At 42.0% G+C, this 25304-nt stretch overlaps 1 protein-coding gene across 1 annotated transcript in view; it reads right to left on the bottom strand.

Moving 5' to 3' along the window:
- SETD3 (SET domain containing 3, actin N3(tau)-histidine methyltransferase) overlaps positions 1 to 25149 on the bottom strand; it is a 33180-nt gene extending 8031 nt beyond the window's left edge. The window contains exons 1-9 of the mRNA XM_075192245.1: positions 25006 to 25149; positions 17837 to 17882; positions 15916 to 16030; positions 14663 to 14755; positions 13595 to 13743; positions 12514 to 12586; positions 9963 to 10219; positions 1309 to 1367; positions 261 to 375 (exon numbers count right to left, since the gene is read on the bottom strand). Coding sequence (XP_075048346.1) covers positions 261 to 375; positions 1309 to 1367; positions 9963 to 10219; positions 12514 to 12586; positions 13595 to 13743; positions 14663 to 14755; positions 15916 to 16018 — 849 coding nt within the window. The 5' untranslated portion in view covers positions 16019 to 16030; positions 17837 to 17882; positions 25006 to 25149. The remainder of the gene's footprint in view (positions 1 to 260; positions 376 to 1308; positions 1368 to 9962; positions 10220 to 12513; positions 12587 to 13594; positions 13744 to 14662; positions 14756 to 15915; positions 16031 to 17836; positions 17883 to 25005) is intronic.
- Positions 25150 to 25304: the final 155 nt, after the last annotated feature.

Below are 25304 nucleotides of genomic sequence, written 5' to 3'. Positions count from 1 at the left end.
CGACTGACCATGCTCTGTGCAGGGCTGATTACTAACACACCTGCACCATGAATTATCCATAACCATTAAACCTGTTATCAGAGACCACCGGGGTCACATTATCACTGCGGGAGACGGACAGCGATTCCTACCACTGACCAGCTGACGGACCACCACTCACATAACAAGTGGGGAGCGTCTCCTGACCGACGGAGGCCGACTGTGGGGTAATTGGGGAGGGGTATCTTCCTGCTAAATGTACCACGCCGCGTGTCACTTACCAGGCCGTTGGTGTGATTACACATGTCCCACAGAGGGATCAGCGCCAAGGTGACACGTGACCCGTCCTCCGTAGGGATCTGGTTCTGCCGCGTCATGACGGACGACACGGCCCATCTGCACCCAGAAAATAAAACTCAACTCATCATCTGAACGATATTATCAGTAGCTCGTGGACAGGGAAAAGCTGGGACTCAGAAAAAAAGCTCAGGACAGCTGATAATAAACCAGGAAATATAAGTTACTAAATGAATTTGTTGCTTTACACCTGCAATATAATATATAGATGCAATAAATTATTCTCCAGTGTGAAAGGCCAACATACCACTGATTACAGCATCGAGGGCTATGCCCCGGCCATCACCTCCAACAGGGCTGGAACAAACACCACTTCTGTACGAGGAACGTATCCAAACGTGACAGAATTCAGGGGGTCCGGTGTTGGCCAATGATGCTGCTTTGCAATTAATTAATTTAGGACAGCATGGTGGCACAGTGGTTAGCATTGTGTGTCAGGGACTGTAAACTTCAATAGAGCAGTGACTGACAGAAATGATTTAATATTCTCTGCGCAATAGGATTGGTGCGTTATAAACAATAACGATTAATTGGGCTTTTACGATCACCCCAATGAGCGACACCCACATAGTAAAATGTAAAAGTGGATTTGTGCACCGTTTCTGCTCTATAACGCTAATATAACTGCAAGAGACTACTTTCCAGTATTAAAATAACGCAGTTTGTAGGAATAACGACTACACTTACGACACGTTTATGGGCGCACTCCAATATGTTAGGTACTAGCAGATAATTGATACATTAACATGTTAGAGGAAACGCTTTTGTCGCTGCGTGCGGTTCATGAAAGAGTCGCCCTGGCGCAAGGAAGAGCTACCTTACTATTTATTCCTTAGGAATCAGCAGCTATTAAGCAGTTATGTAAATGCTACGGCACGCGTGACTCATTATAAATCCTAACGACAGCAAACAGAGGCTCAAACCACGTCAGGATCTTACTACAAATCTACAAAACAAAGGGACAGCACCAACCTGTAGTCGTCGAAAGTGAAGGCGTCCTTCAGGGGCAGCTTGCTGGCATTTGGATGGGTCTGAGGATACGGGAACGGTGAGAGGGATGAAAGAGAGAGAGAAACCGTCAGAATCCAGAACGCAAAATTTCATAATTTAGCTTCCTAACAAGAGCCAAACGAAGCAGCAGTTGGCCCAGAGATGTTTCACAGGGATCATCGTGCTATCATGTTCCCATATATCAATGTCAACTTAATTTGTTGTGCCCAGCAGCTTCCATTAATCTGCGTCTCCGTATTCTGAGACGGGAACTCACAGGCAGCGCAAATTTAACAATATAAGGTGGACGCGATGGACAAGCAGCAGCCATCATTTATACATGTCAGGGAGGAAGCAAGAATTAATTAGGCGTTTCGGCTTACGCTCTCTAAACAAATGTTTCTGATGGTTTTTCCCCCCCCCCCTCAGAAATTTTAATTTTCAATTTCACACTGAGGCGGACACCGAAATGTTGAAAGGATTGTTCCAAGTTTCTTTGTTTCTTTTCCTACCGACTATAAAGCATTTTTTTTTTTTAGAAGATACAATATTAGACTGTGCTGAAAGCCCTACAGATGTCTGCTCTATAGTTGTGAAGCAGACATGGGCCACTTCTATACACGGATCTAAAGAACCGCCATGCACACAGAAGAGACAGCCATTTTGAGATCGAAACCAATATTCAAAAGAATGTAACCTAATTGGAGCCAAAGGCCCCTCAGTGATGTCACCGAATCCTAGGGATCTGATAGGCTGTGTCTGAATATTGGTTTAGCCCACAAGATGGCTGAACTTCACTTTCTACCTCATGAAGCGCCTCACTGATGTCACCGATTCCAAGGTAACCGATGCACTTTATCTCAATATTGGACTAGACCACAAAATGGCCGACCTGCACTTTGTGCCTCACTAAGCGCCTTAGTGATGTCAGTGGTGAACACTCACAAAATGGCTGCCTCCACTATGTGTCCACAACAGCATAGAGGAATCCGTTATATGACTTTTTCCTCTGCCTGGGGTTATCCCCCCTCCCCCGGCCTAATATACGGTATTACAAGACGCGCTCCTGTTAGATGTGCAGAAGTGTTTGATTACTTTGTGCAGCGTAGGATGTGACTGCGCGGGGAGGCCGCCTACCACAGTTAATGAAGCTTCGTGTCGTACCCAGTGTTACTTCTGATGCATTAGCATCTGGAGTGCGAGGCCATTTATCATCCCTCACTGTAATGTGCTCGCTGGCACCGTGTGCAGGACAGTAGGGGATGAGGTAAAAGTGGCTCAAACTATAAATCAATTATAAAACAAAAGCCTGAGCACAGTGAGCAATTTGAGGAAAATTATACACTGCGAGGCTGCCAATTGGGTGGGAGATCTCCGTGGCTTCTTCTCTCACCCCCCTCCTTGCCACTCTCCCTATAACCCTTCCCTCCCCGCCTCGTTACACGTCTCAGCTACTCCGATCTGGAAGCTGTATACTCTGGGATTATCCTATCCCAAGGTTTAACCCCTTGTAGTCCCACTTGTCCATCTAAGGACAATACCATATCGGATATAATTCTGGCTTATGGCATTATCCGGGGGGGAATAGTCAGTGGCCCTTGGTCCCAGAAGGGGGCCACAATTACAGGAGATCATGGATCTCTAATCTGAAGGGTCGCTTGTTTACCACCGTTGTTTCAGAGCATATCCTGGACTGAGAATGCGCAACGGATGCCTGACGCAGTTTTAGCACCCACAAATACCGGATTTCTGGCTACAGAATAGAGATAAACACAAGCAGAGCATTAATGCACGAGACGTCTTGCAGGAATTGGCCCAGGTTGTAATGTAGGTGTAAATAATTGATGCAAAACAGATATATCCGCACGCTTACAGGTAACGGGTAAACTTAAAGGCTTCTGCCAACCAGACATCGCTCTTTTGATTTGATAATAAAGATACAAAATGAGCACTATCCCATTAGGAAATAGCCCATTTTTTCACTAGAAGTCCAAAAAGACTGCAGAAGTTCACTTTTATAGAACAGAATGAGACCAATTACCAAATAATATCATATATCTGCAGGACATGAGGGTACAGTGATATTTACATTATAATCAGTCCGAATGTGGCTTCTGTACATAACAAATATCCTTTTTCAATAGAAAGTAATTATGGGCTATCACACGTGATTGATTATTCACCGGTCAGATAACCAACACAGTAATTACACCAGTATCTGCTAATAATCTCCCGACAAATAGAAGAATCATAAAAACAAAATGTTCCTTCCACTTTACTGTACATCAGAAAATGGATTGAAAAGGCATCAAATATAAAATTATCTATAATTGAATGTTTTTTTGTATTTTTTAGACAGAATAAATTACTTTTTTACTGATCGTCAATAACGGATAGTCATCAGCTATGACCAGCAAGGGTTAAACGAATGCACAAACGCCTATTGCTAACTTGTTGAGTCTTAGTTCTGATATAAAACTGGAATAATAACTAACTATATAAAGGATAAACAAACACCTGGAATAAGAGTCAAAAGGCAAATCTCCTTATCACAATATCACAAATAAATGCAAACAATAAAGTCGTAAACACATCAGGAATGTGTAAAGGCTTATAGGACATATAAAATAACAGTTTTAATGGACTCACATATTACATATCTGTCAGGATAAAGTTCTCTGCTTTAACCAAAAGTAGTTCTGTAGTTAAAAAAATAAATAAAAAATGAAAATGTGTTTTCTTGGTTTGAAATCCTAAGTATAATAATATAAATCTATACATACAGACACTATACACACACATACATCAGGAAATACCGGGTACAATAATCAAGAAGGGATTTTAGAGCCTGAACTCATTTGCGTGTCATTCTACTGCCCCCTACTGGTACAATACACTATTAGCGTGTAGCAAAGATTACATTTGGCAACATTCCTTACAAGTTGCCAAATGTAGCTCCAGACAATCAAAGGGTTTGCTGGTACTTCTAGTTCTACACTTCCTCTGCTGAATGTAGCACAGCGGGTTTATCAGCATTACAATGCTGCTATGTACGGTATATAAACTATGCTGAATAACAGGTAACCGCACGTCTGAGAGATTCTTTCTTAGATACATTTTGCTTCGTATTTGGAAGCAAACGTTCTTTTTTTTTTGTGGATGTTGCCAATAGGGCTCATTAAACAGGACCTGTCCCTCGTACATTAACCCCTTCCTGACTGAGGGGGATTTTACACCTTAATGTCCACAGGTAGGAGGTGCAGCTTTCACTGGGAATAACTTTTATTTCACAGTCTACTATGGGGAATGTACTACGGATAGTTCAGGTCATGTAAACGTCTTATTTTATAGACCATAAGTTTACTTCTAAAATTACCCCATAATTTAATTTAGTTATCCTCCCCCCCATGGATTTTGTTTGTTTAATGTACAGTATGCTGTGACTGCACATGCGTGACATCATGGATGTGCGAGTCTGCCACCCAGAAAAACTATGTCCCTGTGAGTGACACGCAGTCTTAGACATTATATTTAGTATTTAATTTATGCATTTGATATATTCCCTAATCAGGAGCCTCCCCTGCACCTCAGCATAGTAAGGGGGAGACCCCCAGTGACGTCACCTGGGTTCCAGAACATAAGTGTACACTGGCAACTTAATCGGGTGTCATGTGACTAAACATGTGATATTTACAGTGTGTCAGGTAGTATGGGCGGCCCACGTACTGGCGGGAGCATGCTCAGTGTGCGCCTGAGACACATCCTGTGACATCATCAGCTGCCAGCTCTCACAGGAAGTTCTGTCCAGAACAGTTAATGCAAACATAACTAGTACATAAGGTGTGGATCTGTCTCACATCATAAATACCTCGTCAGTCAGTGCCCAGTCAGGATAATAATGACTTATCAGTGTTTTCAAAGATCCCGAAACAGTGCACGTTTTCTGGATCTCATCACAGTAGCACATGGGGATTATTTTGAATAAGTCAAGCACTCATGGGATAGGAGATCTGGAAACCACAGACTGCTGCAGTTGGTCATGATTTAAGCTAGAGATAGACCACCTGTGCTTCCCAGGGGCATGCTGGGATTTATAGTTCCACCATGGAACATCAGGAAGACAATATTCTTCGGGAAACCAGTCTAAGCGAGCGACATTCCTGCAGTAACAACACACTCACCACTGACATAGACATTTAGGATCGCCATGCATAATCTAGGTATTACATTATAAGGGTACATTTTCAAAATGAAGAGATAAAAAAAAAAAAAAAACACAAGTGAAAATATTTGTAATATTGTTTCTGGCGATATTAAGAATACCCCTAATTCGCAGGGTAGTCCTTGTTAACCCTTTGGTTGCAGATTCCTTGTGTCAATAGGTTAATGAAGATTTGATTTACTTTGTTTTTATTACAACGGCTGTCGCCAGGCGTATTTCAGTATCATCCCGAGACTTGACCACAGCTGAAAGGTTTACGACATAAATCCATTTTTATTAAATGAGAGCACCTCAACAACATTGCAGAGTAATCTGGTAAACAGCGTAAGTCTCCTGCATGGAGAGCACCCGGCTACTCCTATCTGAATATTAACTGGACAAACGTGGTACCGAGGAGGAACACAGCCTGTAAAGTGGAGGCAGATGCGCTCTAGAAGACAACGGTGAATTACTGTTGTGTCACGTTAATGCAAATACTGAATTATTGTGGTGAAACAATGTCCACCCTGTCCGCCTGCAGTCATGCTCCAGATTAGCCCCATTCCCGACTGACATCGGATAATTACGAGAGTATAATTGGGTTTGCTGGTCGGTTTGGGCCATTTATTCAGTAACCCGATTAGGTCTAGAAAAACATAAATGGATGTATTTGTTGGGACAAATCATAGCGCTGAGACTTAAAAGGAGAAAATAGAACACAAAATAAGGGATATGTAGTCAAAAAAGCTTTTGAAGACAGCGCTGTAGAGGACCATGATGTCTGAATGTGTAACATGGTGAGGAAGGGAGATCCTGGGAAGTGGGCAGCTCTAGAGAAGTTTTACCCGAGTCATTTCCATCAGAATACTTCCAATACCCCCAAAGATCAGTTTGATGCGTCAGAGACCTCTTGAGATCATTTGGCGCATGACAAAAATATTGCACTGGGGCGAGGGTTTTTATAGATGCCCGCAGCGCATCTCGTGTTAGGGGCAGAAACCGCTGTATGATAAAGGTATTAGTAACTAGCGAATAAATGACTGTAGGGTTTCCCTAAGGTTCTAGTTGTAGTGTAGACCATGACAGAATCGGGTCATATGTAACGTGCAGCACGATGGGGGAATTATTCAATAACTGCAGTGTAATATGCGACAGTCAGGAATCGCTATAACACACCTACAGGTGTCCCGACGCCTTGTATAACTCAGGAAGCGCCACCAACCAGTCTCTTATGTCATTACATGCATCAGACTGGTCATCTCCCAGACAGTGAAAAACACAACAGGGAACCAACAACTTTGACGCAGTCCTGCCCCTCCACACTGTAGTCCCTCAGTGCCCCAGGACAGTCGGGGATGAGCTGCCACCTATTCTGCAGCCGTCAAGCAGGACTCGGTGGAGCTTGCGGTGGCACAACCGACACCAGATCTGCGCAGGGAAGCTCCTGCGGAACCTCTCTGGAAATCAAATGACACCACGGTGTGCAGGCGACGTGTGACCTATGATATACTGTACAAGATAAACGTGGCGATTTTACCACAGGTGACTGCAGTCATTGTCTGACCAGATTAACCAGCCATCCCAGTGTCCCGTTCACATGATAATCGGCATTGGTCATCCTTTTGGGCCAATACAAGCTACAATTTGTGGCTAACGACTAAGTAGCTGGTAAAATGGCAATGTGTATGGACACATGTGCTGATCAATAAGAGAGAACACATACGGGATCTAGCAAATAGACGTGTAGCTGAATTAGGCCAACTAAACATAATTACAAAATACGTTTGTCCCAGAACATTTTGAGCAGCGTTGCTTTAAAAGGAGACGATCAATGAAATGATATTTGTATCAAAAAAATCATGTGCATAATTTAAGATAATTGATTTCTTAATCATGGCTCTAATAAAACATTATATCCATCTCTTTCTTAGGCTATTGGTTTAGGAACCGTCAAGTGAAATGTATCCGCTCAACCACCATCTTTCCAATGTTCAATATTCCCTTAAACTGCTCACCCTAACCGTTTGACCACGCTTGAAAGTGGCTGCCAACTTGGGCAAAACATGAAGCCAGAACTTCAATCACAGATCCCTCCCTAATGGATACACCAAGTCTCTTCTAACAGGACTTTTATTAAACTTTTACATATTTCTGTCTGATTACATTTTATTCCACAGAAGTTGGAGAAGTGAAGATTAGGTGAGAAGTGTTAATAGAATATCAAGCGGCTTCCTGGGGAACCGTCCGCCCAAATTACACCTCGATAAGAGACGACAAAGAGGAATCTTATCACGGGGAAGTGCGCTCTGCCGTTGTAGTATCTGGCTCGGATACTCAGACATGATAAATGAACGGAGCCGGGGACACGCTGATTATGTTATTCCCCAGTCGCGCACACATGGATGTGGCTGATGTTTGGAGACATGACTAATATTTGGAAGGAGTGAGGAGCGATGGGATGATTGAGCGCCGGGGGACGGACACATAATGTTGCCTCCACGGCTTCTTGTCATTATGCAGAATCTTGTTCCCTGTCTTGGGAACCATGTAAGACATTTCAATGAGAACAGCATAATGCAGAAAGTTTCCTGTGTACTTTGTAAAAAGACATTAAATGCTTTAAAGGGAAAGCAAAGCTCAACTATAAATTATAACAGTTGTTAAATAAACCGTATGTGCAGAAGTCATTGTATATACAAGAGGGTTGGATGTTGTTACATATAGGATTGCATCTGACATCACAATCTTCAACAGGAGACTCTCAACACTCTGCTGCTGGGGACCCTGCTCCTTGCACTATATAACTCTCAGTCTGTGACTTCCTGTATCCGTGTGACAGCAGCCTCACATCACTACTCTGTGCTGCTGGGGACCCTGCTCCTTCCATTATATAACTCTCAGTCTGTGACTTCCTGTATCAGTGTGACAGCAGCCTCACATCACTACTCTGTGCTGCTGGGGACCCTGCTCCTTCCACTATATAACTCTCAGTCTGTAGCTTCCTGTATCAGTGTGACAGCAGCTTCACATCACTACTCTGTGCTGCTGGGGACCCTGCTCCTTCCACTATATAACTCTCAGTCTGTGGCTTCCTGTATCAGTGTGACAGCAGCCTCACATCAGTACTCTGTGCTGCTGGGGACCCTGCTCCTTCCACTATATACCCCTCAGTTTGTGGCTTCCTGCTGCCTCCAATCTCCTCCTCACATCATGTCACTGCCCCTGTCACATGCAGCCCTGTCCTCACTGACAGTCACATGATCACCACAATAGTCTCCTAAAATAATCTGTGCTGCTGTGCACATTCTTATGCCCTGATCTGCCTACTGGTTACTCTTTCCCTCGTCCACTTCAAAACTGGGGACAAACAGCTGAGCAGTGGATGTAAAATAAATATAAAAAAGGTCATTTGTCCCTAGTGAAGTCTTAAAAATAATAATAATAGTAAGTCATTAGAATAAAACATAGAATTGTGGTAGAAAGAACGAGCCTGCCCTGTGAATGTCGCTGACAGCGAGCCAGGCTACTCTGCAATCCGTACAATTTATTTCTGTCTAACACGTTTCACACCTGTTTCTTCTCATCACATAGGGCCACAGCTGCAAAACATAAAATCTGTGTTTTCTAAACGTCCGTGGAGCCTGCTGGGCGTGCGGGTCTAGCGCTTCTCCCCTCAGAATACAGCCATTTATGGGCAAGCCAGAGAGAGGAAGCAGAGGCCAGCTGAAATGTTTATGAAAAGCAGAACAGTCTAACCCTGCAGTCCGCAGAGTCTCTTCCTCACTTAACACTTCACTCCCGTGTTGTCCTCGTGCAATAAACGCTCACTCGCTGATACAGCCTCTCGCACAAGGACCAGAGCTGGGAGAGAGGAGGACAGACCGGGGGGAGCTCTCATCTACACTGGTCTGACCCAGTGTCTCCATAACAATCTGTCACAGCCGTTGTGACCCCCCCCCCCCCCCCCCTCCGTTCCAGGGGATACTGTACAAATAAGGACAATCTTATGGAAGGTTTCAATCAATATCATTTCATTTCATGTGACCAAGATAAGTTGTTCTTTTTATTACCAAATGTGCAAGAAACAAAACCTTTAGAGGCAAAATCCAATAAACATTATATAATACAGAGGCATATAAAGGGGAACTTCCCTGATGCGATATATAATATATCATATACACCTACATAATTCTCTCTATATCACTAGGGACTCAGACAGGAAGTTGGCACAACTAAAGGTGGCTTAAGTGTGTCTACGTTCTTCCCAAGGAAACCATTGTGGACAGATTGGTGGCGGAGCCATTAAGATACACCCCAATATTGAGCGTATCCAAACAATTATTTTAAGTAAATGACAGATAGAAAGCAGCTTTTCCATTACCGGGACACAATGCCGTACCATGCCACGTGTAAGCGGCTGGACGGAGGGCCGTACCTGTATGACCTTGTAGAAGTAGGCGTACTGCCGGGCCGTGTTCTTGTACTGGCTGTACACGTCATGTATGGCTTGTGTAGACTGCAGGTACTGGACCTCATCCTCCTCAAAGTACAGGGGGGTATCGTAGCTGCTGGGCAGGGTCTTGATGTACGGGAGCCAGAAGGAATTGGGGTCTGCTCGCTCACACAGCAGGTGGAAGGCCAGCGTGATGTTCCCCATCGCTTGCAGAATCCGGTCCTGGGAGTAGAGGGACCCTGGACACAGAAACCACAAATACCATCAACAAACCGCAGCCACTTACTCATTATATCTCCTGTATCATACCAGGGTCGCAGCACGAGGATTCTTATTCAGAGACTTTTAAAGGGAATCATCAACTTAATGTTTAGCAATTACTAGAGATAAGAACAGTCTCAGGTGATATCACTACTCTCCAATTATAAGTTATATTTTCCAGGAGTGACATCATACGAGTCAATGTGATCTATAGAATAAGAGCAGATAACACACACCTGGATATGGGGTCACACAAGCAACATGCCCTATAAAAATGAAACTTGTTATTTAAGGAATATGATGAAGGATATCAGAAGTCCCAGGACCTGTATAATACTCTCATAGGGCCATGGAAATCCTCAGTGGCTCCTAATATCCTTATTTTGGATATTTGTGGATGCTTAAGGGGATGTTGTCCAATTTTGACCCCCCCGCCCCTTCCTTCCCGGTTGCAGGAATTACGAGGGACTCCCTATGTAAAAGGGGGCTGCTCAAACAACCATAATACAACAATGTGGACAGATTCATGTAGACTTTAGGACTTAATCAGACACACCCAGGAGTCTGACCATCTATAGAGCTTTCCATGAAAACGTTCTGTGTCTTGCGTTCCCTCTCTGCTCTACTATCAACGGCGCTTGTAGGACATGATGTCCCACCCCTCAGGCGATGCGACTTAGTTCACTGGAGACACAAACTGCGCTCAGAGTTATAGCACAACAATAAGTTCATCCTCCATCCAATAAACCCACCACTTCTGCTCTCCACTGTGCTCACATCCCCCCAACACCTGCTCCATAACCCAGACCTAAACCCAATCACCCACTGATCAGACATAGGAGACAGTGAGCCTCAGGTTTCATATATACACATTTCTCTTATCTCCAGTATTTTACAACCAGCAAGTCCGTCATATGTCGTTAAAAACAATATGTAGAAATCTGCCATATACATTATTTCAACCTGTGTACTAGTATATAAAGCTGGGACATATAAGAGTATTTGTTGCACGAACGCCATCGATTGATGTAGGCGTCTGCAGTCTTTGAAATATATCATTATGATTTAATGTGCTTAGAATTACTATATACGTGGACACATCGGATTCCGGATTACGATTTATATATGTTTCAATTAATGGATTTACTTTATTTTAATTGGGCATCCACAGTAGGCAAAGCACTACTGGAGTTGTAGATTCCTCCTCAAATAGACAGAGAGTTACTGCAGTTGTTTTAGGTGCATATTGGTCTTAATTAGTGCCCTTACTTATCTGGGTAGAGTGGATGCAGCTCGAAAAAAGTTTGGTAACCCCAGGACTGGGAGCAGGTAATGAGTGTGGATGATAAATGCAGAGCAGGTGTCTAGTTGGGAGATATATTGAGACACGGGAGGCGATGTTGGTGCAGATTTGTTGATGGCCTAGTGCAGGCCTGTCCAACCTGCGGCCCTCCAGGTGTTGTGAAACTACAAACCCCAGTATGCTTTGCCAGTAGACAACCTGTTGATAGCTGGAAGGACATGCTGGGACTTGTAGTTTCACAACATCTGGGGGGCCGCAGGTTGGACAGGCCTGGCCTAGTGTGTTAGTAGAAGTATTTCACATTGGATTTGGTAAAAAACAGACAACCAATGTTGAGACTGACAGAGTGACTCAGCAGAGGAAGGACGATGTCAAAGGAAAATCAATCTAGTTGTTCTATGCAGAATAGATTGTAGGGGTGAGAATCTGATATGGGAAGACCAGTAAGGAGGGAATTGCTATAGTCAATGCGGGAGATGATTAGTGCATGAATTACAGTTCTTGCAGTGTCTTGTGTGAGATATGTGCGCATTCTGGAAATGTCTTTTAGATGTATGTAACATGATTTAGATATAGAGAGGATGTGGGGAACAAAGGATAGGTGAGAGTCAAGGATTACACCTAGACATCGAGCTTGTGGGGTGGGATTTATGGTCATGTTGTCAACAGAAATAGAAATGTCATGTAGGTAACTGCTGTTGGTGGGTATTTTTATATTGTAACCTCCATGTCTGGTTATTTTCTCTAGCGGAGGCCGGCAGCGTTTCTAGACTTCAACGGTGGTTTTCTACCTTAACGTCATTGGTTACATACTAGCACCTGAAATATTCTCGTACTTACGTTATAGTTATTATCTTGTCCTGAGGTTACAGCAAAGAAAAGTTCCCCAGGAGATAATCTCCTGTGCTGAATATAATTAACACATTGCAATTATATTATTATTATTATTAGTGGAGATCATACTCTTACCCAAAGCAGAGTTTTTAGCAGACTCGACTGTCATCAATAACTTCCTTGGTACCCACAGGAATAACTCTTCAGCCTGAAGGAGAGAAACGGGTTCTGTTCAGTTGTGATTAAGGGGTACTGAGATTTCGCCAATCTCTTACAGAAATACTAGATTCGCAATTCAATGTAGTGTTTGGGATTTTGCTTCTTATTTAATTCCATTATTAGAAGAAAAAAAAAAATATCTACCCATTTATTCGTGAGCCTATTAATGTCCTGATTTGCAAATCCTCATTCATACATTTTCCGATACTTTGCAGGGGATATACGAACGCTGTGTTTACACAGATCTAATAATCAGGAACAGGAATCTGGGTTATCCCTCCCTCGTCCCCTTCACTATAACAAAAGTTAGACGAAACCAACACAGCTGCCCGACGATTGATGACCTGGATTAACTCCTATGGCTGCCCGGATACGCTCTAATACCCCAGGGATATCGTACGATTGGCCCAAAATTGCATCAACCACGATCTTGGTAAATCAAGTCCTTCTGAATCTCGTCCAATTTAGCCACCAAAAGTTTAAATAACGATTTTCCATCATATGACAGGAAAACAATATCCTGCCAATCCTCTATAAACCATAATTATAATCACCATCATTATCAGTTAATGGAACAATTATTGGAGATCTCTTAAAAAACTAAATTTTACAAATATTATACACTCACGTCCCAAATTGCAGCAATTTAATAAGTGCGGCAGAAATCCGCCGTGTGATTCAGTTTGCAGATAATAATACACATGCAGGAGATTGGCAGTCTATTATCCATCCAGACATTAATATACACAAGATACCTGCTGGCTCCATTTACTGGGGACAAAACACAATCTAGATTTATGTGCGAGTGATCCGCCGGCACAGCGGGAGAGCCCAGTACATGCAAATAAAGCACAACATGTCTCAACCAGTTACAAACTCACCGATAATGCAGATGAGGCGGAAAGTAGTAAAATAAAATAAGCTACAGGAAATCTAATGCTGGAATATGGATTTCCCACTTCAATAAGAGAGAACGGGGTATAAAATAAAGTCTTACCTTTATATCTCTTGTAGCTTTCAATCCAAAGCCCTCGTCAGGGAAGTCAGAGAGTTCGAAGCCTTGAGTGGACGCTCCGTTCTCGTTTGCCCATTCGATCAGCTCAGGAAAATAATCTTCTCTTTTCCCATCAAAAATAATAGATAACCCTATTGAAAGAGTCAAAATAGGAAACATTTTCATCCTGACTGGCAAACATGCTGTCCAATCATGTTCTTTAATCTCCTCACCTCTGTACCAGGTGATTTTACCAATGGGCGCTAACTGATTTTTAATAAAAATTAGACATTTTTAAATGTAAATCTTCAACAAATACCATGTGCGTAAAACTGCAAATTCTAAGAGACGTTTAACTATAAAACTATTTAAATTTAAAATATGTTAATTAATACAATTTATTTTACTAAGAATAAAATGCAACAAGCCCGGGTCCTATATTGTAAGACATACATGTTGGACCCCGCTGACCAGTACGTCAGTGTTTTCCCTATGAAGAGAGGAGGTTCTGCAATTTCAGGTTCTTTTAGATATACTGTTGTAGAGTGTATCTAACCAACACTGCAACTTAGGTAGGATTACGTGCAAAGGCTAATACTTTGTTGCCAATGCAGAAGGCAGTGTTGAATAACTAGATACAGGTCACCGTAAACCGTGATAGAAGGCTGGGTGCTTTTAGTTATTTGATGTTAATATCTGTTCATCAAGTGTAATACACTCCTGAAATCTCTGGGTCAGGAGTTCCCACCTATGCTAGCCCATAAACTGAACCCTGCTTTTATCAGAGAGGACTGTGGGTTAGATGTTCTTTAGCACCTTTGCATTGGTTGTCAAAGCTATTTTACCAAAAGTTATTTAGTTTCTGTATAATCGTAACTCTAATCGCAGTTTATAAACATGTTAATCAAATGGATTTATTTAAAAAACAAAAAAAAACAAATAAACACATTACTTGTTAATGCACAAAATGTTTTCTGTTCTGAATATAAGGAGTCTTTTTTAGAAAAAAAAGCAGTTTATAAACTAACACTTCCAATTGACTAATTATCCACGACAAAATCTTTCACCGACCTTTCTGTTTCTTGCGTATTCTTTCCACGAGTGCCCGAATCTGCACGTACTCTTCCCACTCTCTTCCCGGGGTAGAACTGGGATTACTGCACTCTGCCGAAACACAACGCTGATCAGTAGCAGCTCTACTAGGGCTCTCTTACACTCTCTGCTCCTTTAACAACAGCCAGTGCTTCACCAGGTTAACAAAATAAATTAGGTCTTAAATAGTGTATGCAAATTAGCATGGTGACACAGTGGTTAGCATTGCTGCCTCTCAGTGCTGTGGTCACGACTTCAATTCAGACCAGGGTCCTAGCTGTCTGCAGTTTGTGTGTTCTCCTGTGTTTTTGTGGGTTTCCTCTGGATTCCCAGGTTTCCTCCCACACGCCCAAAGTTCTGGTGGTTAATTGGCTACTGACAAAACTAACCTGTGTGCATGTAGTAGGGAATATAGACTGTAAGCACCACCGGGGAGGGACTGATGTGAGTGATTTACTGTACAGTCCTGCACAATATGTAGGCGCTATATAAACAACGGTTAATAAATAATGAATAAATGACAGATCAGATTGGGTTCATGTGGTTTTTCATTTTCTCTCATTAGAGAGAAGAGCCACATTCAGTCAGTGTTAGTAACTGAACATCCTACCTGGCTACAAAATACACTCACAGCCCTGATCATAGATTCACCTGGTTCCTGGGGAAACCTTTCCCCATTCTAAGGTACATGGGAACCCAGTGACAGCGATGCTGCTGTGGTGACAAATACCCCCATACCCCAAAGACTGGGCACAACTGGATGACCAGATTAATTTGTTTTTTTAAAGCGTTTGTACTAATTTGCCCCAGTAGCTTCTTCTCTGTGTTTCTATGTTGGATGTAAGCTGGCACTGTGACTATAGAATGCATTGTAGACATTTTCTTCGGGACAACCGGTGGCTTCTCCACGTGCTGCGAAACTACAAGTCCCAGCACGCTTTGCCATTCAATAGCTGCCAGGGAATGCTGGAGAAGCCACCGGTTGTTCAGACCCGGTCTAGTGCGTTCCTTTCTTTCCACGTCTTCAATTCATTTCATGGACGGCAGCAACAGGAACAGTAAAAGAGTATTATAATAATAATAATAATAATAATAATAGGAAAAGGGGCACCATAGTGCTCAATTAAATGTAATTTCACATTACATAAAAACCGTGGTCTGATGGAATGTTTATTGTTACGATGACACAACTGTTCCCACACTCCAATCACAATCCTCTGTGTCTGACTTACTTTGTAATAATTCACTAATCAGATTCATCATTTCTTTGGGGGACAATACGGCGGTGGCCCCGCCCCCCGACTTCTGGGTTTTCACTCTACTTTTCTTCCCCATCTCAGCGGCCGTCTGCAATGACAGAAGTCAGTGACTCAATGAGATCTCGATCCCTAAAATATTAGTTGCTGAACGTAAGATCCCTACTGGTAACATCCATAAATATATATGTAAACATTTCAGCAGAACTGAACATACTTGGGCAGCATTCTCCCCCATGCAGGTCACGGTTCTGGCATGTAAGCCCCACAAAGTACAGGACAACTGGACAGAGCCTTCAATGGCTGATAAAGTCAATAGCTTGCATTAATTGCAGTGCAATGTCAAATATCTAAATTACTATCTTTCAAAGGATCCTGAAAATACCTAAATATATATTTTTATTTATAAGAATGGAATTTTAGTGTTACTCTTGTAGAACAGAGATTGTATAGACACAGGCATTGGTTAGCACTTCTGCCTCACAGCACTGGGGTCGTGAGTTCAATTCCTGACCATGGCCTTATCTGTGTGGAGTTTGTATGTTCTCCCTGTGTTTGCGTGGGTTTCCTCTGGGTGCTCCGGTTTCCTCCCACACTCCAAAAACATACTGGTAGGTTAATTGGCTGCTATTAAATTGACCTTAGTCTCTCTCAGTCTGTGTGTTAGGGAATTTAGATTGTAAGCTGCAACGGGCCAAGGACTGATGTGAGTGACAAATATTCTCTGTACAGCGCTGCGGAATTGGTGGCGCTATATAAATAAATGATGACCCATCTTTCTTTTAAGATGCTATAATTCTTGAAAAACGCTTCCTTCATCCTAAACCACTGCGATTCTGCTGGGAAATACTATTTACAGGTCAGCCCTTAGAGTCGTCTTGCACTGATAAGTGGAAACCCTGTATCACACTATATGCGATCTAACAAGCTCAGCTTCATCATGAAGCACTTATGTATCGTAGTGAAGTATCCTTCAGTCTCCTTTCCTCCGTAGTTACAGTTCAGGAGAGTTATTGGTACTGCTCACTCCCCCTGGCGGCCCTTTGGTAAGATAATGATTGGGAGAGCTTTTGGCTAAGAGTGTAATTAACACTCTGGCAGTTGAGCACACATATAATGTTCTGTCCATATAACCAATATGTCCCTGCCAGTTTACAAGTTGTTGAGCAAGAGGCGATACCTTCCATATCTGGTGGTCCTGCACAAGTGTAAGAGATTCTGGGTGAGAATATCCCAGATGTATTTTCCTGTTTTTAATATCATCTTTTGTTGCAGTCCTGGGTAGGTCTATTGAACAAATAGACTTCAGAGGTTAATAAAGATGCAGATCCTTATCGCGTTCATTCTTTCTAACTGTCAAACAAATCATTACAGAAGCTGGAAGATCCCAGCTCTTGACGTTAGTAGTGAGTGAAGAGAAAGATCAGCTGGATTATGGCCAATGAGAAATTAACGAGAGTCTTCAAACACATTCCCTGATAGACTGAGCAAAACAATCTTACACAAAACCAGATCTACCTCACCCGGATCGCTGGAAGGCCCTCTCAAGCTGGGCTGTTAATTACAGTTCATGGCTCCTGCTCTACCTCCCCCACCTCCTCACAACAGCTTCATATTGTATCTCTATCCCCTGACTGGAGAACTCTGCAGATAACGCTCAGGAGTGACCCAAGTGACTGGTTGTGGGAGGATGAACAGGTCGGGAAGCAAAGTCTAAAGATGACAGATGTCCAGGACCACTAACTTCACAGCTTTATAAATGGAGACCGTACATCGGACAGGATATGTGTTGGAAACATTACTTGTTAATGCACGAGACGTCTTCTGTTCTAAATATAAGGAAACTGTTCTTATTGGCTAAGTGGACAAACCCATTCAAGTTATCATATTATCTTACCTTTATTTTCTGCGGATAATCTTGTGATGAAATCCTGGTGCACCTACTAAAAAAATAAAGATGAGGAAATTAGTAAAATGGTGAGTAACGAGCTTTTAAAAAGAGAGGGGAATAACAACAAGAAATTTGATTTCGAGATTTACCAGGATCCCATGTAAACAGCATAATAATCCCCCAACAGTCGAGTCTTCTCTTACGTTTATTATATACAGATAATAAACCAGTATTGGTCAAAGTAACCAGAATTGTGGGCTTGAATATCTTGTAAGTTGTTTTATATATATGAGAACATGATTGGCTGCTTTCAGTCACCTAAACCTTGTTTTCTTTTAATGTCTATCTCAGCCCCCAACACCGAGGCTTCATAGCCCCTCGCTCGCCGGTTCTCCAGCTGCCGAAGGACAATCAGATACTGAATGATTACATCCAATCAGCACACAGAGAACTGCAGAACGTAGGCATCGATGGGGGTCCCTGGGGAGGGAACCTGCGCCGAAAGAGGGTTCTCTGTGGGGAAATTTTTACTGGAAAATCAGGACTTTTGAATGACTAAATGCACAGCTGAAAAACAGGGATTACTTTCCCTTCAGTCTGAAGCTACAACAACTCTGAAGGGGAAGAAGAGAGCACACAAGCCACAATGCACAGTAACAAATGTAGGGATCCTATTGCCTTGGAGCAATAATACATAAATCCCATAATCTGCCGACCCTTTCCTTCATAACAATGCAATCCATCCCCTGTATTACTCAAACATATCTCATGCTTAATCGGTGGATATTTCATACTCAGGATAAGTTTTTCTCTATAGTTATTGGTTAAACAGGATATTTTATAGAGCATCACTAACTATTTTCCCACAATACAATCCTACAATAAAATCAGGACTATTGTAGCTTTAGAGCACACGTCACATCCACATCCCGGCTACAGCCTAATATTGGTTCCGCACATAACATGGTTTTCTCCACCGGGAGATTTATAAACCTAATTTAAAATAAATAAAAACATAATTGATGTCAAACTGTTTTGTTATTAAAAACATATTTAGAAAATAAAGTGTGTAAGATATATAGATAACCATTATGGAGAATAAACGGTTACAGCTCTGGTAAGTTCTCACTCCTAGAAATACACAAAACTTCCAACACATAAACCTTGTTTAGTGTCTCTCCTCTTGTTTCAAATGGTGCTCAAGAGGAAACCCTCCCCGTACAGAATACTGTATCTGTTCTTCTTGGAAAAGCATAATTATATTGTCACCAGCTCCATGGAAACAGAAGAGATTATTTAAATATCACAACTGGTCACAGAACAGAACTCTGCAGTGTGTGGAAGAGATCAGTCCTCAGTTTACTCTCTATATGCAAAACTGTGGAGTGGAAGCAGGTTGTCCCTATACATGGGGCTCCCTCCTCAAATTACAGAAATTATACAAGAAAAACAGGGATTTAAAGTATATCAGTGACCTACACACAGTGGTGGCAGCCAGTTTGTGGTCTGAACCAATATTCATAAGAATGCAGCCTATCCAGTCACTAGGAGCCAGTGACATCACTGAGAGTGTAGCCTATCCAGTCACTAGGAACCAGTGACATCACTGAGAGTGCAGCCTATCCAGTCACTAGGAACCAGTGACATCACTGAGAGTGCAGCCTATCCAATCACTAGAAGCCAATATAACAGATAGGGGTATATATTTACTAAACTGTGGGTTTCAAAAAGTGGAGGTGTTGCCTATAGCAACCAATGAGAGTCTAGCTGTCATTTTGTAGAATGTATTAAATAAATGATAACTAGAATATGATTGGTTGCTATAGCCAACATCTCCACTTTTTCAAACTCGCAGTTTAGTAAATATACCCCACAGACTTTAAAAAGATAAAATGCAATCTATAAACTAACAAACCTTCATGTTCTACGCTGGAGCTGAAGCAAAGTGCTGTGTAATTTTTCAAATGTGAGAGGTGCAGTATTGGTAGGGTAACTGAACACTAATAAATGTTGAAAACATTATTAGGAAGACTGTAAAACCTGGAACAACTTGCATTTTAGGTTTAGTGGCCCATTACAAAGCTAAGATGTCTCCTATATCTCTCTGACTGCCTCCTGACGTCTAAGTAGATGTATCCAGCCCAACCTATATATATATATGAAGCAGCTGTATTCTGATTATGTGCCAAGCAATTAACTTGTTAACAGGCAGAATTCACACAATGAGTTATTGCCAAAGAGTGGTTATATTTCAGGTCTTAGACGAGAGTCCATTTATACTGCAAGGAAAAACTGTGAATAGAGAACACGGATATTAAATCGCAGTGTTATATAATCCGCTCTCAGATGTCAGTTTGTGTTCTATTTAGTAATGCAAGTCTTAATACGGAAGTACAGAGCGATACCAGTACACAACCTCTAAAGTCATGTGCTTATATTATAGGATAAAAGGATGCATCGATTGCCACACTTTTATAAACACAAAAGTGCTGCTTTTTTTTTTTTTACAAGGAACAGTTGCTGGTAACTAAGCGCTACTGAATATGTTGGTGCTATATAAATAAATGATGATGATGGTATATGTCATTAATATAACACATGTTGATGTGTTCTGCCATCAAGTATTAATGTCTTTCATCAGCGACACTTTTAAAGTGGGGCCTATTCCTTACAGGTAATGTTCACTCATATTTTTTTACATTTATTTTGCAGATAAATTTTCCTTTCGCCAGACCCACAAGTGTCTCAAATCTGGGACCCCTACAGTTCCAGAGCACTCCCCCTGCCGGGTCACTTCTACACGGTTGTTGTCTAACTTTCTTATTTTAATAGACCTTGAAGTATGTGCTATAATATATGAAAAACAGATACTGATATATAGTAACCCAAACCATAGACATACACTATAAATACACAAGGCTGGAATTGGCATTCACAGGCTGCACTAGGACACTTTAATAGCAGGTGTATTTTGCAACCTCTTGACTAAAAGCAGGTGCCACTAAACTAACCCAACGAGTCTGAAAACCTGTGATATATTGTAACCTGCAGAGCAGACGACCTTTACACTACAGGGTCACAAAGGCAGAGCATGGTGTTTCTTTTCACATTTATTGGATTCACAGGCTGACACCACTATCAAAACAATCGTAATCCGTTTAGATTTCAAACTCAAATATTTACACAAAGTTTGTACTATAGCAAAACGCTGCACAGAGTTCTAATCTCTGCGGTGAGATGGACCCTGAGAACAGTCTGCCCAAAACAACAAGAAATAACAAGGCAGGAAAAACACTATACAAGCTTCTCAATAACAAATATTTTACATAGTATATAATAAAATAACAAGAAGCACAATGTGCCCGTTTGGCTTATTCTAGCTTCTGTAACATAGCCGACAGATGAGCTCACAAACATCCTCTGCGATGTGTGCGTGGTAACTGGGAAAGAAGGTGTTCTGATTAATTAAAGGGGAACTGGATGTTAAAAATAATAATAAAAAAAAATTGTTTTCCACCTTGTTGTGTGTTCCCTTTTCCCACACCTGTAAGTGGTTGGGGCGCACTCACCATTGGCTCAATGCATTGGGCGCATACTATTAAAGGCAACCTCTGCTGGTCAGCTTCTGTAATAACCTATGTACATAGAAGGGAGGGGTCCTGATTGGATGAGGGCTGCAGCCAATCATTCAGCAGCGGGCAGTTATAGATCATTATAGAAACATTCTAACAAATAATAAGAAGTAATATTAAGTACTTGCTGCACGCAACAAGAGTCCTAGGGGAAAGAAGCACTAAGTGGAAGCTGGCAAACCTTTTTAAAATAAACAAATCTAGATGATTATTCATAATATTTTGTGTGTATTGTTAATTTCTTTACAATTTTTTTGCTCTTCTGTGCATGACAGCCCTACCCTACTGTCTGTATATAAATCTAGTATCTGATGGGAAGGGAAGTAGTCATTGATAAAACTACACTACCCAGAAATCATTATTCCCAACACAGACACATGCACAGGTGTCATTGGCCAGTTGTTCTGCAGATTAGGGAGTGTCGGTAATATTAATACTTTAGGGAGAGGCATCCAACAATTTAGCTCAAACCCAGACAACCAGTAAAAACAAAGTATGTTAATGGTAGGTTCAAAGCTAAAAAGCGCAGGACACTTAATTAGAATAAACAGCATATTTTACAGTATAAAGTTTTTAGGGTGTAAAATAAAGTTTAAGCCTTAGATTAGATTTCTAATGAAAATTGATCCTCTAGAGGCAGAGCACAAATTTGTTTTTTTAATTAAGAATCTCCATGGTAGTTGGATATTTAAGTTTTATGCAGCATAAAAATAGTGATAAAACATTATTTTGAAATAACTAAAATTTCAATACCATGTCCCTTTAAGATTCAAATTACTAACGAAAGAGAAAATAGCTCAATAATGCAGCCAACCTGTTGGAAGTTTTCTCATTTATAAATACTCAGTCAATTCTATTCACCCTTTTAATGTGCAGGTCAATAACAGGTCAGGATCAAATGACCTAATGCTGTATAAATTACATTTCAATGCTTTGCTACAGTTGCCAGTCTAAAACTGGCCTGATCTACCACGATCAAGTATTTTAGAAAGACTACGAGTGCAGAGCAAGTGGCCGCACACGCTCAAGTAAGAGGATAGGTAAATAATTTTTAAACCCACTCTTTTTTTTTAAAAAAAAAAAAATGTGATTAGCCTTTCAGAGGTCCAATAGTATGAATAGGATTGATGGGTGGATGTCCGCAGAACGCGACTGTACGATACCTGGGTAAATGGACACAGTATGTAAAATTATATACAATATATATATATATATATTTATTTTTTTTTTATTTATTTCTGGCCCTACCCATAGCAGCCCCTGATTTTTAAATCAACAAGGAGCCACACTCTCTAATCACTAAACGAGTTTACTTCTTTTTTGGCAACTGTAGATTAGCCAGAAGCATTAATAAGTTGTATAGGAGGACAAGATTTACCTAGTGGCACCCAACCATAAATTAGTCAGCATTTAAAACTGCATATATTTTTTGGGGGGAGCATCATCACTATTATGTTATATCTGGAAATGTTTGGGAGGCAAATATTCTCAAAGAAAACCAGTAACATTCCTTTAAAAATTGTTTCCACACATTTCTCAAATGTAGTCCAAAATCCACATTACTCAATCTGTTCGAGTAGTGACAGCCAGAGATAACTCCAAAGCCTGGCTGAAGTTAACATTTTATTATTATTATTAATTTTTATTTATAGGGCGCCACAAGGTATCCGTAGCGCCGTTCAAGGACAAACAATGGCACAGTACAAGGTGAAACAGCACAGTACAAGTAACAGTAAGCACTATAACTCTGGGGGCTCAGGCACAGCATGAAAGAGAGGGAGGGAGGGGAAAAGTGAGTACAGGCAGGTAACTATGGCCCAAGAGGGTGGGCACGGATGACAGGTTGAGAGTCACTGAGGGGAGCGGAGAGAAGCGAGAGGAGACAGAGGGACTGAGAGGAGGTGAGCTGAGTAGCTGGAGAGCGCAGTTAAAAGTGATGGAAACAGAAGGTAGGAGAGCCCTGCTCAAAGGAGTGAACAATCTAAAGGGAGGGGAAGACAGACAGACACAATAAGCAGTAACATAAAATAAGCAGTAGTGTTTAAGACACTGCGTTTGGAGATAGTGAAGCCCAAGGGCTAGATTTACTAAACTGCGGGTTTGAAAAAGTAGAGATGTTGCCTATAGCAACCAATCAGATTTTAGCTGTCATTTATTTAGTACATTCTACAAAATGACAGCTAGAATCTGATTGGTTGCTATAGGCAACATGTCCACTTTTTCAAACCCTGCAGTTTAGTAAATATACCCCTTAAACTTACAACCCAAATCAGCCATGGCTGGGCTGTTGTGGGGACACTGAAACAAGCAGGCCTGGGCATGCTGGGACTTGTAGATCCACAGCAGGTATAGCGCTAATCCTAGATATTGCTACATAGCCTTATGCATCATCTCTGTCTGCCAACATGGCTACAGGAAATTACAATTTAGTCAGTAGTACACAACGTCAATGAATGATAAAACATACACACCAAATTATGTGGTTTTAAAGAAATGCACCAAAATGTGCTGCGGATTAACCGTATGCCCACACAATACAATTAGGTACACAGCGTTTATTTTAAACTCTAAATTTAAAGAGTTTCACTGTATGCAATGTGTAGCTGTTACAGATCTACTTTGAATGACAGCTCCCCACGGAGTTTGGCTACCAGTGGGGAAGGCATGCTGCAGAGAACAGCTGTCAATCATAATTTCACTGCAGAAACATGTGCACACATTATAAGAGGACTTCTTTGATTGACAGCTTAACTATACCGTATATTCACTATAAATGATCTTGCGTGTGATATGCAAAATTGTGGTTTGTTTGTTTTTTGGCATGTCTAATAGTGAGACTTGCAGGCAATGGTCTTCTGAACATTGGGCTCTCAGAAATGGGCAAAAATATAGATAGTTAATTCCTGATGGTGCAGAGAAAATATCTTATGATCATGTAATGAATGAGTCATGTCACTGGTCTCGGCATTGGGTGTGCAGGGGCTGGGTGATTTTAGCCTTGGGGTGCAGGTCAGACTCAGCTCAGCAACCTATTAGGAAGTAGAAAAAAAACAAACAAAAACCATGTAGCTCAGTGACTCAGCCCATAGTAAACCTCTAAGGGACTGGCCCCAAAGGTGGGGGACAAATGCCCCCTGCCCATGGCAGGGTGACAGTTTACATCTAAGGCCCCTGTTAAGGGATACAGGGAGAAGGGATGACTGCTCCCTACTGTCATGTGATCATGCCATAACTAAGTTATGTCCCTGCTCCCTGGAGTGAGTGAAGGTAATAGTATAAACCTGGGGTCTCCTTTGGAGGGTACAGGGAGGGGGTACTGCTCCCGCCTGTCATGTTATATAATACAATGAATGGGAGATAAGACTGGCCTCTGAAGTGGGACAGCTGCACAAGAAGCCAGCACAGAACAGCCTCAGCCCTGTCTCTGGGATATGTGGGAGTGGATGGAGTGCTAGCTCTTGGGTCTAGTCCGCAGTGCGCAGGAGATGCAGTGCATGGGAGGGGGGGGGGCAGTGCAGGGGGCGGGATGGAGTCAGCACTTACCTCCCGTTTCCCCCCTCCCCCCGCGCCCTCTCACTCCAGGGGGCTTCTCTTCCCGTCACCGCCGGGGGAGAAACAGTCCGGCTGCGCCTGAGATGGAGAGAGAGGAACCAAGCACAACCTAACCCTAAGCCACCAGCGCCCAGCGTCAATCACCCCACAGGCAGCCGTTGATTGGCGCGCCGCCCGCCACGGATCGGCTGTCATTGGCGGACCCGGCTGTCACTCAGCCATACCCCAGGCTCTCAGTCATGCTCCACAGTCTCGTGTTGCCAGGTTCGGTTGCAGCGCACCAACGTCTC

Source organism: Mixophyes fleayi, chromosome 12, assembly GCF_038048845.1.
Source record: "Mixophyes fleayi isolate aMixFle1 chromosome 12, aMixFle1.hap1, whole genome shotgun sequence".
Classification (NCBI taxonomy): Eukaryota; Metazoa; Chordata; class Amphibia; order Anura; family Limnodynastidae; genus Mixophyes; species Mixophyes fleayi.
Note: the sequence above shows the minus strand (reverse complement) of the source record. Positions and strands in the feature narration are given on the sequence as shown.